Source organism: Canis lupus, chromosome X, assembly GCF_003254725.2.
Source record: "Canis lupus dingo isolate Sandy chromosome X, ASM325472v2, whole genome shotgun sequence".
NCBI lineage: Eukaryota > Metazoa > Chordata > Mammalia > Carnivora > Canidae > Canis > Canis lupus.
The window spans coordinates 119,680,930-119,699,660 of NC_064281.1; the positions used below are offsets into that span (position 1 = coordinate 119,680,930).

General features: G+C 53.2%; 1 protein-coding gene and 1 long non-coding RNA gene across 3 annotated transcripts in view; one reads left to right on the forward strand and one right to left on the reverse strand.

Annotated features, from left to right (window-relative positions):
- CD99L2 (CD99 molecule like 2) overlaps nucleotides 1-13,610 on the reverse strand; it is a 94,656-nt gene extending 81,046 nt beyond the window's left edge. The window contains exon 1 of one of the 2 annotated variants that reach the window (XM_025460759.3): nucleotides 13,379-13,610. In XM_025460759.3, the coding sequence (XP_025316544.1) occupies nucleotides 13,379-13,445 (67 nt within the window). In that variant the 5' untranslated portion in view covers nucleotides 13,446-13,610. The remainder of the gene's footprint in view (nucleotides 1-13,378) is intronic. The other variant, XM_025460758.3, reaches the window with a different exon arrangement.
- Nucleotides 13,611-14,343: 733 nt separating this feature from the next.
- Nucleotides 14,344-16,356, forward strand: LOC112668434 (uncharacterized). Its single transcript, XR_003141677.3, has 2 exons — nucleotides 14,344-15,476; nucleotides 16,246-16,356. It is a non-coding gene; the product is annotated as an uncharacterized LOC112668434 (long non-coding RNA).
- The last annotated feature ends 2,375 nt before the right edge of the window (nucleotides 16,357-18,731 follow it).

The following is an 18,731-nucleotide window of genomic DNA, read 5'->3' on the forward strand; positions in this document are numbered from 1 at the left end:
AACCCGGATTTCCTTCACCGGCTTCCTTTGGGCTCCGGCACAACTCCTTCCAGCCCCGCCATCCAGCCGGTGGCTCACACGCCTGGTGCGAGCGCCCGTCTCCCCCCCCTCACGGAGGAGACTGAGGCAGGGGTTGGGGGACAGGCCAGCTGCACACACCTGGGCCATTCCACCTGCGTGGGCGACACCAGTCACGGCCACTGGCACCAGCGGAGCCCCGAGTTCAGCCCTGGTCTCTCCCGCCTGTCCCGGCCATGCCAAGGTCAGGTGCTGTTATCCTGGGCCCAATATCTCATATGCAGGTATTTACTGATGTGTCACTTGTCACAGCAAAGACCTGGAGCCCACGGCAAGATCAATCAGAAATCAGACACTCAAAACACCTTTATTCAAGAAAATATAAGGTTATGTAGATAATTAAGATAAACGTACACACACGAGATACCTATCAATTTGCGTTTCTAGTAATGGCAGGATAGATTATTTGGACTAACCTTCCAGTTAAAAACAACCAAAATAGTTGATTTTAAGAATGTCCCCTTAAGGAGCACCTGGGTGGTTCAGTGGTTGAGCATCTGCCTCTGGCTCAGGTTGTGATCCCGGGGTCCTGGGATTGAGTCCCGCATCGGGCTCCCCACAGGGAGCCTGCTTCTCCCTCTGTCTCTGCCTCTGTGTGTGTGTGTGTCTCTCATGAATAAATAAAATCTTAAGAAAATAAATTAAAAATAATTAAAATAAATTTTTAAAAAACCATCCCCTTAAAAGCACTGAAGAACTGACAAGATGGTAAAAACCACCACATGCACTCAACTGTCTGCCCTGAAGGCACTTGCCCGTTGGGATAAATTCGCTGTTTCCACAGTCTTTCGAGTCAGGCAAAAGGGTCTCTAACCTGGCCCTGTGGCCACCCAGATCAAGCACATGTAACAGAAAATTCTCCCAACATTAAACTGGGACCCCAAAGGGCTACGCCCTTGAGATAAGGGTGACTCAGAAACAAAATTGCCCTTCCTAGGTTCAGCCTCCTGAGGACTGCAAGAAAGGCTGCGTCAGTGCTGGGGGGAAGGAGGGGGAAAGGTAAGGAACTAGTTTTAGGAGAATCTCAGGTTAAGAACATCCCAAGGCGCCTGACAAAAATCAAATACAAATCTCTGTGAGAAGGCACATCTATCCTAGACTTCAAAGAATCCTCACATATATATTTCAAGGACAATAAGCAGTAAGTAGACAGCTAAGAATAGCCAAGCACAAGAGGAAATAAAGCATCATGAGAACCATAGAAAAATAGAAAAATGAGCCAAGAAATGACCAGGCAGTTCATAAAAGAAGAAATCAAATTGGGCAATATACAGAAAGATGCTCAACCTCATTAGTAAACAGAGAGACGGAAATCCAACCACAATAATATTAAATTACAGACTCACTAGTAGTTAATGTAATACTGAAGTCTGACAATACCAAGCGCTGGTGACGCTGGTACAACAGAAACTTTTATACACCACTGATAGGAAGATAAACTGGTACAACCACTTTGGAAGACAATGTAGCATCACCTGTAACACTGTAATTACAAATACTATATAACCCAGAAATGCTACTAAGTATAACCTCAGAACAGCAATTTTCAGACTTTTTGGTGGACTCTATGTACTAAAAAAAAAAAAATGAGAATCTGAAAAATATTGTGCTTAAGGGGGTTATATCCATTGATATTTGGGATATCAGAAATTGAAGCTGAGAAACTTTAAAACACAAGACTACACAAAAACACATCCCATTAGCCATCAGAGCAATGAGAGCGCAGGTCACATCAATTCTGGAAAATTCAACGGTACACTCATGAGAAAAGGAGGGTGCAAAAGGCAGTTCACATCTTACTGTTACTGTGAAAACAAGTGGAACTCCTATACCCCCTGAAAACGTCTCCAGGGCCTTCCAAGAATCCCCAGACCGCAGTCTGAGAACCACGTTCCCAGAGAAGCTTTCATCCATCTGCCCAAGAATGCTCATGGCAGCATTGCTTGAAGTGGTCAAAAACTGGAAATTCTCTAAATATACATCAATAAGACAATGCATGACAAAAACTTACAGTATATTCAAACAGCAAAGTAACAGAGCCACGAAAAAGAAAGAACTACAGACACACACAACAGATCATTAACAATGTGGGGTGGGGGACAAAACACAAAAGGCGACATACAGTGTGATTCCATTTCTGTGAGGTTCAAAGGCCAAACTAAACTGTATTTTTTTAAAGATTTTATTTACTTATTCATGAGACATACAGGGGGGGTGTGCAGAGACACAAGCAGGCTCCCTGTGGGGAGCCTGATGCAGGACTCGATCCCAGGACCCCGAGATCATGCCCTGAGCCAAAGGCAGATGCTCAAATGCTGAGCCACCCAGGCCCCCCAAACTAAACTGTATTATTTAGGGGCACAGACACAGGTGGCAGAAGTATAAAAGAAAATGACTGCATAGGAATCAGGCTAGGGGTCACCTCTGTTGGGGAGTGGGGACTGTAATCAAGACGGGGCACACGGAGGCCTACCAGGATCTCGTCAACATTCTGTTTCTCAGCCCGCTTGGTGAGGACAGATATTTTCACTTTATACTCACTCATTAAAGGCCCCACTCATTTTTCTGTATCTACATTATATTTCACAGTAAAGGTAATAGCTATATGCATGGTTCAATACCAAAAGCATGCAATTTGTATTTCGGCAGAGTAGATATTTTTAAATGCTATATTCCAATAGGATAACACTGCCTACCCCTACGTTACAGGGTTTGCATTTTCTCTACACTTTTCTGTACTTTCCAAGTTGACCACAGAACACATATCACTCCTGCAACCATGTGAACACCTGGTATTGTCAGACGTTATTATAATTTTTAGCCTACTGGAGGGTATGTAATTTTATCTTATTATAGTTTAATTTGCAGCTCTATGATTACTAATGAGGTTAAACATCTTTTCATATGTTTGTTGTCCTATTTGATTTCCTCTTTTATGAATTCCCTGGTCAAGTCTTCGGCTCATTTTTCTGTTCATTTGCACCTTGCCGGTTCTCTGAAAACTAAAACGTATTTAAAAAGACAGGGTCACCAACTAAAACTGCAACTAATGAGAATCAACACACACTGGATGGGATGAGCCATCTGTGGAAATCTGTGCCCACAGCAACTACCTAAGGAGACTGGTGACAGAGCTGATATAGCTGAGATGAGCCTAGAGTCAGCTCAAGCGAACACCAATCCACAGATTAGCTGTGATCAGATTGATTCCAACAGGTCTAAATGGAAGCCACATGACAAGGACAGAAAACTTTAGGGGCTCATGAGGAATACTGAAAACAGAGGGTGGAATTACAAAGAATATGTCTGTCTCTACAGCAGGCAGTGGGTCTTAACCTGGGACAGTTCTGCCCCCGGGGGACATTGGGCAATGTCTGGAATCATCTTGGGTCGGCAAGATTTGGGGGTGGGGTGGGGTGTGCTACTGGCATCTAGTGGGCAGAAGCCAAAGATGCTGCTAAATATTCTACAATGAGCAGCACAGCCCACTCCCAGTGAATCATCCCCCTCCAATGTCAATGGTGCCATGGTGGACTCTGCTCAACAGTCTACCCAGGACAGAAAGCGCTCAACCCTGTGACTCTTCTCCGAGTAGAAATAGTCAGAGGGGGAGAAAAGCAAATGCCCAGGCTGGCCTGCCTTAAGGAGATAATCCAAAGCCCTTGAATCTCCCATTCTGCAAGCACTTCCAAGGGAGCTGCAGGCTGGGCACTGAGCTCCCCCTCCCACCGGGAAAGCCTGTGCAAATAGGGTCAGGTCAAGCTGCCAGAACATCAGGGCGGGAAGGACCCTTGGAGCCAGCTAGTCCAGCCCCCTCAGTGCAGAAACACCCTGAGAGCCGATGACATGACAGCAGCGTTGCGTCAACGGAAGAGGCAGATGCAGAGGGGAAAGCACGAGGACATGCAAAATGGCAATTATTTCATAAAGAACCGGAAGTCGGAGAGGGACGCGTCATGACAGAGCTATAAGCAGTTAATATCTCCACGAAGGAGGCAGCATTCCATCGGGATCTCGAAACCCCAGTGCATCTGTGTGGCAGTTTTAAACCGTGGCTCAAAATTCTTTGATGTGCTCCCAACAAGAAGGGAGAGAGATGTGCTCACCTTGAATGTGGACTATCCTTAAGTGACTCATAGCCCACAGGGTGCAGCAAAAGGGACGCTGCGCGACTTCCCAGGCTAGGTCCTCAAAGGCCACGCGCTGGGGACACACTCCACGGACCCAAGAGCAGGTGATCAAACACACTGACACAAACGGTCATAGCAACACGATGCTCGGTGGTCAAAGGGTAGAAACAGCCCAAGCGTCCATCCGCTGATGGACACACCAGCACCTCTCGATGTGAAAAAAAACCACGAGCCGTCAAGGGACCCGAAGGGCCGAAGCAGACCAGAAGTCAGGGCACAAGGGAGGCCTTCTCTGCCACCCCACGAATGAGCGGTTACCCGGCCAGGGCCCATGTGGGGCACTGGGACCCCAGCAGGTGGAGGCAGCCACCTGCCCTGGGGGGGCAAACAGCCTTCAGCAGGGGGAGAAGGGGGCTGAGGGCCTTCTAGGCAGTCAGCACTGCGGCATCGATGGAGTGCCGGTGCCACTTCTAGAACACAGGCCACGGGCACCACGAATAGTTGCTCCCAGGTCTGTAAGTTCCTTGCAGCTGCCCTCTGCGGCTTTTTCGCTGCACCCCCAAACCAGAAGAAATACCACATGGCTCTGCTTATGAAGTACTGAGTTCCAACCCATTCCAAGTGGTAGTCTCTGTGCTGACACACATGATGCATTTTCCTCAGATTAAAACTATCGGTGGCATCACCCAGAGTTTGCTGCGGTGTCCCCGGCACCTGTGTACAAGCACAGGACCCATGGGTTTAGGCACGAGGTCGGGGGGCAGAAACTAAGACTCGGGGTGGGGGGAGACATGCAGCATTTGCTGTCTGAGCTCCCACCTGCAGGAGGCCCACCCAGCTCTACAGCGTCATGGGCCCCGGATGCCAGGACCGCCCCCTCCCCTTGATGCCCCAGGTGGCAAACACTCCCTGTGTTGCTTCATCACCCTTCATTGGCCTCCCTTAACGCCACCTAGATCCTGTAAATAGCCCTTTAATTAGATGCTCAATTGCTGTGTCCAAGCATGCCATCCATTTCCTGCCCAGTCCCTGTGCCAAGGATTGTTCTAGATCCTGGGGACAAAGCAGACAAAAAGCAAGTCCCCTCCCTCATGGAGGAAAAGTCTAGTGGCAGAGACAAGATGGTAGGCAAGGGAGCAGGTAGACAGAACATCTGGGGATGACAAGTGAAAAGCAAACTCAAGCCGGCAGGGGGTACAAGGGTATGGGGTCAGGGTCAGCCTAAGGTGGGGGCGTCTGGGAAGAAGTGAAAGAGAGGACATGCACTTATCTGAGGATGGACCTTCTAGCAGAGAGGAATGTTTGGCCTACTAGAGCCAGCCCTGGGCAGGGGTGGGAGCTGAGGCCAGAGGACAAGTAGGCCCCGTTCTGTTGGGACCTATAGGCCACAAGAAGGGCCTGCATTTGATCTTCATTACAGTTCAAAGCCATAGGAAGGTTCTGGGCAGAGGGACAGGATGACTTAGGTTTCTGGATCACCTGGGTGCTGCGTGGAGACCAAAATGTAGGGCACAGGAGTGAACATCACTTGGGAGGTCATTGCCAGGGCTCCAAAGGGAGATTGGTGGCCCAGCTAAGAGAGGGAGCCAGGGAGGAGGAGAGAAGAGGTGGGAGTCTGAATGATTCCAAGGGTGATCACGGCAGCATAATCTGCAGACCGATCAGATATGGGGTGTGACAGAGGGCTCTGGAGGACTGGCCAAAGCCACCAGCAGGATGGGGCTGCCAGTTACTCAGGTGGGAGGGGGTAAGCGGAAGCCCAGGTGTGCACAGGGTCCTTCTGAGATGCCTGCCAGCAGGGGTAAAAGTCAAAATAATTTAACACAGCTGCACAGGGCATGAACCCCATGCTTGCCAGATTACAGGGAGGATGGGGAGGCCTGGGGCCCTGGGGGCAGGGGCAGGATCCGTGGGTGGCTGGGGCCACCTGAGCTAGAGGACTTCGAGAGCCTCATCACTAGCAGGGCACCTGCCACCGCCACAGAGACGACGGACACAAAGCACTATCAGGGCTGGGGACAGAAACAGAAGACTCACAAGCACGCAGATGGAATTTAAGTTGAAGCCACAAAACTGGTGAAAGCACTGGGGAAGTGCTCTAAGTAGAGTTTTACCACCTCTACTTAGAGGTAAAACAGGGCAGCCTGGGTGGCTCAGCGGTTTAGTGCCTGCGTTCAGCCCAGGGTGTGATCCTAGAGACCCAGGATCGAGACCCACATCGGGTTCCCCTGCAGGAAGCCTGCTTTTCTCTCTGCCTCTCTGTGTCTCTCATGAATAAATAAAACCTTCAAAAAAAAAAACAAAGCCACCAAGGACTACACCAGAGGCACTCCCGCAAGGCCCAGAGGTCAGAGGGAAGGAGCCTGGGAGACAGCGCTTCCAGGGGGAGGGCGTGATCAGAGGGTGGCAGGTGTCCTTTGGGTTTAGCAACAGGAAGCCACTGCTGACCCTGGCCAGGCGCACCTTCAGGGGAGAGGCAGGCAGCCCCCAAGCTGCAAGTCCACGTGGTATGTTGTAGGTGAGGAATAAGAGGCTGAAACATGTTTTTTGCTGGTTTCTTCTTAGGGACTCCTTTGGACTCCTGAATTTTTTGAGCTGGGGCGTGAGGAGCCAAAGGAGTGAGTGATGAAAAGTAAAAAAGGGACTGCTCCTGCCCAAGAGCCCAGGACTCTGCAGGCCGCCAAAGGGCTCCAAAGAGCAACTGAATTAGAGCTCCATGTTCGGACTCTGAGCCCCACCCCCGAATTCAGGGGCATTTTAGTCCGGGCCAAGTAGAGGCTTTTGGAAACGTGAACCCCCTAATTCCCACAGAACCCCCTCAAGGCAGGTGGCCTCTTTGCCTTCTTGGGTCTGCCGAGGGAGCCGAACTTTGCTAATAATACCTCGACAACACACCACCTGTTTGCATTAGCAATGAATGGGCTACTCCCACAATTCTGTGAGGCCAACAAAGCACAGATCAGCAGCCCCTCGGTGCAGATGAGGCAACTGTCACCAGCACACGGTGGGGTCACGCTGGAATGCAGGCTCTGGGTTAATTCCATCATCCCAGGCGAGCTGAAGCAGCAATAAAAAGAAGAATGTCGAAATGAGCCCGGGCACTATTTTGGTGGTAACGAATTCCGCACCGCAACGGTATTCCCTGCTGAGGGGACCGGCTCTGATTTGGAAAGTCATCCCAAATGAACCACCTGGCACTGCCAGCCAGATGTTGTCTAGCCTCTCCTTTAAACAGATGTTCACGGAGCAGGGGCACCACTCTCCGTGGAATTCAACCACGGTTCTCCAAGTGCTTTCGTTGGCTTTAAAGCTCCAGAACCATCCTGTGACTTCTTACAAGCAGAGCAGCCGTAGGTAGACAATGAATAAGAACGGAGCTCAAAACCGGCTGAGGCTGGGGCGGAGGCCCAGGGCCACCCGTTCCCGCGCTGGTATGCGTCCCCACCTGCCTCGGGAGGGAGGGCGCAGGCACCCTGAGCTGAGGCCAGGGTGCCGGCAGGTGCAGCCGGAAAGGCAAGCTGGTGGCTCATACCGCGTCCTCCGCCAAGTGGCAGGTGTGGCCGGGACGGATGGGAAACCTGCGTGTCCTCTGGGCAGCCCCAGACCGTACTCTGCTTCAAGCAGCCACCAGGCCTGGGGGGGGGGGGGAGAGATGGAAAAGGCCTCTGGGTGGTGGGCAGTGCTGGCACGGGCTCCCATTTCCTTGGGAAGTAGTTAAAAAAAAAATCAAACCCAAGCAAAAGGAATGTAGCGGTCTCCCAGGGCCCTCAGGTGCTCCTCGACGTCCACTGCCACACCGAGAACATCGCTGCAATCCAATTTGCTGCACGTTTAAACTCCTGACCTCGGAGCATATTGGCAATTGATTTAGGATAGCAAAATCGAAACACTGTAGGGAAACATCACGACCTGGTTTTTTCCAAAGGATGAAGAGGAGGCTAGGATCTACCCCTCGGTTTTTCTATTAGTTTGCTCTTGCTGCTACAACAAATCTCGACGGATTTAAAAGACACTTTTGGTTTTTTTCATCTTACAGTTCTGGAGGTCAGGAGTCCAACAGAGGTCTCGCTGGGCTAAAAACAGGGTGTCAGCGGGGCTACATTCCTTCTGGAAGCTTCTCGAAACTGTATGTGCATTCCTTGGTTGCCGGCCCTTCCATCTTTGGGTCCAATCTTGTATCACCTCGCTGACTAGCTCTGACTCCTTTATCTCCATTTTCCATATTTAAAGGATCCTTGTCTTTCAACTGGCCACGATGACCCAGGAGAATCTTATCTAAATGCAGCTGGTTAGCTACCTTAATTCTCCGTCACGTGTAACCTAATAGTCGCAGGTGTCAGAGATTCGGCCGCGGACATCTGTGGGAGCCTACCGCAGCTTGCCACCCACCTCCGTCTGGAACACTTACCTTCATCAAAGTATTTCCCACACGTTTCAGTTGGGACACGTTTAGGATGACTTTGTGCTTTTACATGCGAACCAGCACTGACCAATCAGCGAACTTATGAGCAAGACTCAGGGAGAGCCAAGTCTGGGTGGGGAGACAGGACCCCCTGCAGCCAGGCCTTCCCAAGCGCCCCGAGAGCAGCAGAAGATGCCGTGCCAAGTGCAAAGAGTAGGAGTGGATGCACAGCAGGAAAAGCACCAACACCGAGTGGTGGAAGAACCCAGAAAGATGGGGCACCTGGAAGGTATCTTTCCTGAACTCACCAGAATCAGAACCAGGTCTTCCCCATACCCCCCTCTGAGCAGCCAAAAGGCCTCCTCATCCTCATCTCTGCTGAAGGTAGCTTCAGGCCCTTCCTCAGTTCCTGCTTAGGCTGGCTCTTGGGTGATTTCAGGGTGCGGGGGAGAAGGGAGGAGAAGGGAGGTGGGAGAGGGGCATTAAACAAACATGTTTTAGTTACCTGGTGTCCAAAATGATGGAGGGGATGGGGACGTGACCTGTGACAGCAAGGAAGGGACCAAAAACCAATCAAAACATGTGACACTAAAAGGCAAATTATCCCCAGACCCTGTCCAATGCAACAACTGGTGCACATGATGGCAACCCTGAGCCATCCAGGAAAGGGAAGTCCCCCATGCAGGATGCGTCTTCCCAGGGGACCATTCCCAGACTTGGGGGTAGGGGGGCTATGTGGCACTGGGCCAACTCTGCACATGCCCCTGCGGCCTGTCTGGCTCACACCCAATATCCCCAGTAGGCCCACAGGGCTTCTGCCTGGATCCCAGCACCACCAGCACTTGGGGCCACTCTGCTCCCCTGGCTTCCCTACCCGACAAAGCCCCAGGGATCACAGGCTGCCTCACTCTCATTTGTTCTGCTTGAACTACAGAGATATTTTTTTTCAAATGGAGATACAATTCATGCACCATACAACTCACCCTTTAAAAGCGTACAATTCAATGGTTCTCAGTTCATCCACAAGGTTGGGCAACCATCACCTCTACCTAATTCCAGAACATTTTCATGTTCTTTCCCAAGAGGAAACTGAGCCTACTAGGCAGTCACTCCCTACTACTACTAGGCATCACCTCTACCTAGTTCCAGAACATTTTCATGTTCTTTCCCAAAAGGAAACTGAGCCTACTAGGAAATATGAGCCTACTACTCCCCATCCCCCAATTCCCTGGTCCCACCCCCTGGCAACCACTCATCTACTTTTTGTCCTCTATGGATTTGCCAACTCTGGACATTTCATATAAATGGGATAATATGTGGGCTTTTGTGTCTGGCTCATTTCACTCACCATATAATTTTCAAGGTTTGCACGGTGTATTTTTAAAACGTGGCTTGGAATGTTTTGGGTAATGTGAATAATAGTCACCAACAGAGCTCACTGAGAGCCAGGTGCTGTGCTAAGCACTTTATCCATCTGTATTCAGTCCTCATGACAACTCCATGCAGGGGACGGTGTGGTTATCCCCCTTTTACAAATGAGGAAACTGAGGCACAGAGCAGTTAAGTGACTCACCCCAGGTCACAGTAGTGCTGGGCAAGCTTGCACCACAGCCCGCACTCTCCCTCTGTCAGCTGGGCTACTTCGCTTCAAGGGAACAGGTACTCAGCAGCAGGCAACTCGCCCACACACCCATCAATCACACTAATTCTCGGCCACTTTCCACACTTCTATGACCTGTCCCATCCCTGGAGGTATCTACCTTCGTGACCTCTGCTTTGGTTACTCAGACAAACCTGAGTTCAAGTTTGAAACCTCGCCAGGCTATTCATTTTTCATCTGGGAAAATGGGTTACCACCAAGTTACTTTTTTATTTTCAAGATTTTATTTATTTATTTCAGAAAGAGGGAGAGCATGTGCACACGTGCAAGGCGGGGGAGGGACAGAGGGAGAATCCCAAGCTGACTCCGTGCTGAGCCCGACGCAGGGCTCGATCTCACAACCGGAGCTGAAACCAAGAGTCTGACGCTCAAGCAACTGAGCCACCCAGACGCCCCACCACTTTTCAAGGCCATATGCAAATGTCCATTATGGACATAAGGAAAGGCAATGGGTCATGGTGCCAACCCTTCAGGGTGGTTATGAGGGGTAAATATGTGTGGCGTGCTGAAGACCCGGTGCGTGGAAGGCATTCAGAAGATGGAAATTGCATTAGCATTACTGCCCACCTGCACCACTGTGACTCTCCTCCCCATGGCACAAAAGATCAGCTTCCTATTTCTGTAGGTGCCTACAGGCAACATTTGTCCTCCGAGGATTTTTCAGAGCTAGGAAAATCCACATTGGACTAAAAAGCCATCCAAAATGAGAACAGGAGTGACCTGGTAACTATCCTTTTAAACTCCTAGAAACCTGAAGTCTGTCTCAACTTGCCAGAGCCTGAAGGGATTTCACGAATGAGTCCTGCTTCGAGGTTCTATGTGCTTTCTGAGGGCTGCTGGTCTTTCTTGGCTGTGCATCTACCCAGGACCAGGACTAAAGTGGCTCTTAGGCCCACCCAATCCACCACTGTGGGGCTCCAGGAGAGGCAGCAGATGCCTAACTAAGCCCCTGCTTTGTGTTTGTTCATTTTGATGCAGCAAACTGTAACTGTCCGGAGACCAGCAATTCAAAGCCCATATCTGTCATCTTATTTTGCACAAAAGAGCCACAAAGCAGTTCCCCTCGTTGAGGCAAAAGCTTCTTCCAGTTCAGTTCTCTTAATTACAAGTAAAAAGATCGCTAGGTAGCAGTGTTCGCTGGGTGGGATCCTGGCTCCATCTCTTCCTAGCTATGTGACCAGGGACCTGTCATTAATACCTAATCAGCGAAACTGCTGAGGCAACCAAAAATCAGATCTGTGATGCTCCTGGCACCCAGATCTGACAGTGACGCTCTCCGGGTCCCCTCAAGATGCCTGATAGTTGTTAGGCATAAACAGGGCGAGCAAACCAAGCAAGGTTCAGAGAAATTTCCCAAGGCAGGAGCGCAGCCTCCAGGTGCTTATAAGCAAGGACTGCGGAATCAGACAAGCCTGGGGTCAAATCTCAGCTCTGCTACCTGAGGCAAGTTACCTCACACCTCTGTGCCTCTGTTTCATCTGGAAAATGATTCCGTTTCCTCCACCACCTCCTAAATCACCTCCTATGACACGTGAGGGTGAAAATCTGAGACCTGTTCATTTGTATTCCTCCCTTTCTCAATGCACATACCATGTTGAAGACCTTCCAGAAGGTAGCCTTGAAGGGACTATCATTTCTCCCACTTCTCTGTGCTTCCACTTGCCAGATTTCCCTATCCTTAGATGGGAGCCAACCAGGTGACAGTCTTTCCCACAGATGCGTTGTAACAGAATTAAAAGGTTAACCCCAGAGAAGAAACATGAACCAGAAAATTCACCAACCCTGTGACTTGCTTTATTTTTCTTCAGAGCACTGACAACATAGATTGGGATGTCTGTGCCTGTCTTCTCCCCCCATGAGGAAGTTAGCTCCATGAAGACAGAGTCTTAGCTTTGTTCACTGCTGCATCATCAGCGTCTGGAACAGAGCCTGACACCTTTGAAGAACACTGAATGGCTCTTCTTGTATCAAGTCCAGGATGGCTGCCCACATGAGAAACACTTTCTGCATCTTCTGCAAAACTGCCTTAGACTGGCTACCGTTTTCCAGTGCTCCCTATACTGTAACATAAATCTCACCAGCACCCCCTGCAAGGACAAAGTTTTTGTTTTTGTTTTTGTTTTTTTATTTTTGCTGAGCTCATGTTTTTCACGAGCTGAATTTGCCAGCCTTGTCAGGGAGCTCAGCACAACCCTGTGCTCAACTGCAGTGTTTTCCTCAGACCTTTTTCTGATGTGGAGATGGGATATAAATAAGTGTAAGAAGATTCTATCTGTACACATTGGAGGTCCTATTTTTAACCACGCTCTGCATTTATTCTAAGATGCCTCTGAAACTTCCCTGTGCATGCGAATCAGCCGGGGTCCTAGTTAAGATGCAGAATGTGACTCAGTAGGTCAGGGGCGGGGCCGGAGATGCCGCATTCCTTACAAGTCCCAGGTGATGCCAAGGAGGGGCCTGGACCACACTCGGAGTAGTGAGGGTCTAGGAAACCTGCCCCCCTGATTCCACAGCGTTTCGCTCTCCACCTCCTTGGCAAACATCGCCGATGGCTAGAAAGCTGGGGCGGGTAGCAGAAGCCCCCGGGGAGCGGTGAGACCGACCACACATCGCTGCACCCCGCCCCCACCCCGTCCCCGCAGGCAGCCTGACAAAGGCAGTGGGCACGCGCCCAGGAAGCTCCCCAGGTGCTTCTGCTGCAGGTGGCCTCAAAACACATTTTGCGAAGCCCCGCGGAAGGCAAGGAGTGCGCTCTCAACGAGGCTTTCCCAACAGCGATCTCCTGGGAACAGCTGTTGTCACCGGTGGTGACAGCTAGTTCAGGATTTTAAGGGGGAGGGGGGGAGTTATCCTGGGGTCTGTAGCCCAGCACCAGGAGGGGTCCCGGCCCCCCCTCCGACCACCCCGATCGCGGCAAGGTCAGTCCCCGCGGGTCCGGGCTCGCGCCCCCACCGCCCGCACAGCCCCGCCCACCCGCCCGCAGTCTCCGCCGCAGGCCCGCGAGGCGGGGGCCGGGCCGCTCATGCGCACCACGGGCCCGCGGGGCGCCGAGCCCCCGCCCCGCGGGCCCACAAGGCGGGGTCCCCGCGCGCCCCCCGCCCGCCTTACCTCTCTGGACCAGAGCGGCCAAGGAGAAAGCGAGGCAGATGAGGACCGCCGAGCGCCAGACCACCATGGCTGGGAGCGGGCGGAGGGCCGCGGAGGAGCGCGGTTTGCGCGAGCGCCCGAGGGGGAGGTCGGGGAGGCGCGCGCACGGAGGAGCCGGAGCCGCAGGAGGAGGACCCCGCCGCCACTGCAGGGCCCCGCCCAGAGCCGGCGCGCGCGGCCCAGCCCGGGGAGCGGGGGAGGGGCGCGCCGGCGGGGCCAGGTGAGGCGGGGCGGGGCCGCGACTGTGGCGCGAGGGGCGGAGCGAGTCCGCAGCCTCGGGGGGCGGGGCCGCGGCCGGGGGGCGGGCCGGCGCGCGAGGGGCGGGGCCCGCGGGCGCCCGGAGGGTGGGGCGGCCTGGTTGCGGCGGGGGCGAGCGCGAGCGCGTCGCGGGGGGGCCCGCAGGCTCCGTCCCCCGCCCCCCGCCCCAGTTCTCGAGGGGCGAGCCTGCGGGCCCGGAGCAGTGTGTCAACCCAGGAGCCGGAGGCGCGGGCTGGCGGCCAGGGCGCGCGGCGATCGCCGCTCGGCGCGCCACAGTCCTCCCGGCCCGCGGCCGGACCCCAGGCGGCGCACACGCCAGGTGCGCTCTGCCAGCGGGTGACCTTGGACGGGGCTGCTCCCCTTCTGGACTTGGCGTCCTCCCGGCAGAAGGCTGTTCCCCGGGAGCCCCTCCGGCCGCGGCTCCGGGACGCAGCACCCGTGCCCTTGCCCCAGCCGCTGTGGCTGAGCTTGCTTTTCACCCGGCTGGCTGCCCGCCCACTCGCTGATCCCTGCAGGAAACTAGTGGAGCCCCGTCCGGAGATGAAAGAAAAGGGCCGTTTTCGTGGCTGCCCGCTGTTGGCAAACAGCAGCACGTCTCGAGGAAATGAGCCCGAGGCCGGGGGCGTCGGGGCCGGCGAGGCGGGGGGGTGGGGGCGGCCTGGAGGCGCAGCGCGGCGGGCGGGGGGCGGGGGGCGGCAGACACAGGGTCAGCTCCCGGGAGGCTTTGATGAATGCGCTGAAAGCGCAAGTTCACATCTGCAGAGTCGAAAACGTGCTCAATGATCGACAGACGCGCTGCAGTCCTTTCCCATGAACCCCCGCAAACGGAGTCCATCTCCAGGGTTGGGCGAAATCAGATTCCAACACTGCCCTGAACAGCAAAATGCCCGCCGCAGCCTTTGACGTGAACGCCCTCGAGGAGGGCTCCAGCTGCAGCCAGCTTTCCAGGACAAAGAGAGAGCTCCGCTGCTCGCCAGAGTGGCAGAGCGGCGGCGTCGAGCCAGCCCCTGCCCTCCCTCGGCAAGGTGGGCCACGTCCTCCTTTCGGGGGCGGCTGCTACCCCCCCCATTATTTGGCAAAGGCTGCCCTGAGCCCCATCGTCCTTAGAGGGCGGCTACCGCCACCTCCCCTCGGTGTGCCCCAGCTCCCATCTGCACCACCAGCACCTCCAGAGCCCCCCGCCTCCCGCACCGGTGGCCCCCGCCCCTGGGAGTGAGCCGTACCAGGGGGGCGGGGGTCTCCCTGACTTAGAGCCGACATCTTTCCCCCTGACTTCCAGCATCGGTTGCTCTGCATCCTGGGACTGGAAAAACAAAACCTTTAAGGGGGTAGTGAGTGTTCCGATTCTCAGGCAGTTACTTATTCTGTGACACTAACTACCTGCAGAATTAAGGGAAATAGCTAGGAGTTGCTGAACGCACTATGTACGCGGTTCAGTCCAGGCATTTTATCCTTCTTTTGTCTTTCTGACAACTTCCTGTACCACCTCAATGATCAATGAGGGGAAAAGAGCAAACCGGAGATTTCTGGAGTTAACCAGCTACAGTTCTACAGTGTCAAGGACACAAGAGGACCCCTAGGAACCCCAGTGAGTGAATGGCTAAGAACATGCGCTTTGGAGCCACCCAGGGAGGAGATACTGGCTGGACCCCAGAAGGTTGTGCTGAGGATTTATTGCTACGGGGGAAAGTGGGGGACCTGAGACACATGGCACAGAGAGGCATTCTTGCCAGTCTTGTAACACCTAAAGAAATCCTGGCTACTGCGACGTTGAACGGTTGCTGTGTACTCCAGGCTGCAGGTATGCCCCCGCCTTTCCCACCAACTCAGTGATATTCTAGGCCATTCCCTGTGCCTTGGCCTCAGTGTTCCCATCCATACCAGGAAGGCAGTATATGCTGGGGAGCCCCTGCAGAGGCATGAGGAGGTGAGGAGATGCCCAAGTCCCACCAGCAAGACACTGGCCATGCTGTAACATGCAGCAAAACTATTCTCCAGCTCAGGGGTAGTTGTGACCCAAATCCAGCCCACCGGCCTATCTGTATGGACTGCAAAGTAGGAGTGGCTTTTGTGTCTTTTGATGGTTGAAAAGATCAAAAGAAGGTTATTTTGTGACACGGGAAAATTACCCAGCATGCAAATGTCAGGGTCCATAAGTTTTTGGAAACAGCCACAGCCACCCATTTCTGTATTGTCTATGGCTGCTCCTGTGCTACGACACCAGAGTCTACTCATTGCAGAAGAGACCATGGATCCTGCAAAGCCCATAATCTCTTCCACGCATCCCTTTACAGGAAAAGTTTGCCAGGCTCCATTCTAGTAGATTGAGCTATAGCGAGGAGGAATATATTTTTTAAGATTTTATTTATTCACGAGAGTCAAAGAAAGGCATAGGCAGAGGGAGAAGCAGGCTCCCTGCAGGGAGCCCGATGTGGAACTCCATCCCAGGACCCCAGGATCATGCCCTGAGCCCAAGGCAGACACTCAACCACTCAGCCACCCAGGCACCCCAAGGATGAATATTAATATATGATGGTGTGGGTCCTAAAGAGTGTGCTTCTCCAAAACAGGGAGTGAGCACAGGAGAAGACACAGGAATAAGAACCAACAGAAAAGGATGATGTTTACCATGCGCCAAAAGACACCCACTCAAAAAAATAAAAAGCCATTAATCAAAATACTGCAAGTGTCTGAGGTCAGTTATTCTATCAGATAACTCTCCCTATTAAAATGACTCATCTGGGATCTGGTTTGGTTAGATGAGGGTGAGTCTGAAAGGGGTGATGTCACCGAGGCCCTGATCCTGCCAGGCTGGGGTCCCGCCTGAAATTTGGTGAGCCTCTCAGTCAGGTAGCTGCTACTCCATTGCATTGCGATGGAACATGGAGTTGATTTACGTACAGGATATTGAACACTTAGACACCATGATTCTGCGCACCCACCACCCCGTACCATATATGCGGACATCCGCTCCCACCTACCATGGCACGTGGCTGCTGGGACCATCTCCTGGCCAAGCCAGCCTCGTCTCCAAACCGGCCCCTTGACTCCACCCTCCTACTACTCTTTACCCCTTCCCAAACTTCTTATATCCTTAAAACTGTCACCAGTTGGAAAGCCTGACAAGCTCTTCTCCTGAAATGTTCACCCTTCCACAGCTCTCACCCAGGCACAAAAGTGTGGCGTGGACAGATGGCCACCAGGCTGGTCTGGGGGAACGAGAGAGGCCACAAGTGGGGCCAGGACAGCCGACACTAGCCTGTCATTCCACCACTTCCCAACCGTCTGCGCCCCCACAACCTCATTGCACACCATATCCTTGGGAAGATGTGTTCTAACTTCCAAAAGAGCTCTTAGATCACTATCACTGGTGCAGAGTTCCTGTTCTTGCTCCCAAGCACCACAAACCCCTCCTTGCAAAGGCCCCCAAGGGGGCCTCCCCCATGGGTGGCCAAAATCAACCCCACCTGGTGGAACCTGTTCACCAGGGCCACTGGAATCGCCTAGCCACCACCTCCACCCCTGGTGAAGACACCCATCTGGCACGTACCACTGTCCATGACAGGAGCACCATTTCCTGGTACCAACCCCCCAAAACACACACACACACACACACACACACACACACACACACACACACTGATCTCTGGGGCACCAGAGTGGAGCGGGAGTTCACATAGTCGCAGGGGCAAGGACAAAGTGGTCGCCCCAACTCAAGCTCACCCTTTGGTCCCTGGGACCCAAGGCAGCTCAGCTGGGCTCAGGCTCAAACCTTCCATGGCTTCCTCTCTCCTCCCCCAGCCCTGGGCTCTAATCCCTCAGAGCAGGCGGGTTTGTAGGGCCTGGCTCCAGAGCAGGTGGCAAAGGGACTGCCACCCTCTGCCCTCCCACTCCCCGCGGGGCAGGCCAGCTTCCAGACAAAGAGTCCATGCATATCAATGGGGAATGCAAACAGCTAGCTGCGGGGAGGGCAGCCCCGTGGGCAGCTCCCCAGATGCCTGACAGCAGACGCAAGTCTTTACCAGTCCCAGGCGAAATAAAAAAAAAAAAATGAGGTTGCTGTGGCAAGATTCCCCCCCACACCCCACCCCGTTAAGTTAGAGTACTGACCTTTACTCTGAAATCGTGGATTTCTGTGTGGTATACAAAAGTCCTTTATTTCATGAAGAGATGCTAGTGCTTTGTTTCTGGTGCTTACTTTGCAAAATAAAAAGTTGGCAACCCTCTCTGTCCCCAAATTGGGAGGAAAAAGGAAGGAAGGAAGGAAGGAAGGAAGGGAGGGAGGGAGGGAGGGAGGGAGGGAGGGAGGGAGGAAGGAGAAAAACAGAAAAAGGAAATCTACACCCCAGTGAATGTCCAAGTCTGGGAACCACCAGCCCTACCAGCTACATTCAGCCCACCCAGGGCCCTCCATCTGGGGAATTTCTGGAATACACCCCACATGTAAACAGGAGCCCTGAAAATGGACCCTCAAACAACGTTCCCTCACATTTTTTGTTGTTGTAGGCAAATGATCCCCCAGTCCCCTCCACCTGGCCACCGTGTTCTTATTCTCTCCTCTGTTGGATTCTCTAGGAAGGCAGAGCCCTGAATGCCACGCTGACGACAAAGATTTGATCCTGAGAACAAAGGGAAGCCACGAGGGGTTTTAGGCCTGGCAGAGAGACGGGAAAGCGGCCCACAGTGCAGATAGATGGGGGTGTGAGGGTGGGAGCGGGGACGGGTGTCTGAGAAAAGCCCAGAAATGAGTGCCCCACGTAGGGAGTTTGAGTCGGCCAGAATCAGGGCTCACAGAGCAGCAGGTGGGATTTGAACTGCATCCAAGCACACCCGAGGAGTTCTCATGGGGGCTGGGGTGAGGCTGCAGGGTGACAAGACCAGACTTGTCACGGATCTGGGATCTGTTTCTTCGAGAAAACTCAGGACTGTGTTGCAGAGCCCAGCATCTGCCTGGGGAGAGTGGAGGCGAGCCCCGGAGCTGGTGGGTGCGGAGGCAGAGAGAAGAGTTGCTCACCCCCAGAAGGGGCCCTTTGGCCAGAGCATTTTGTAATCCGGT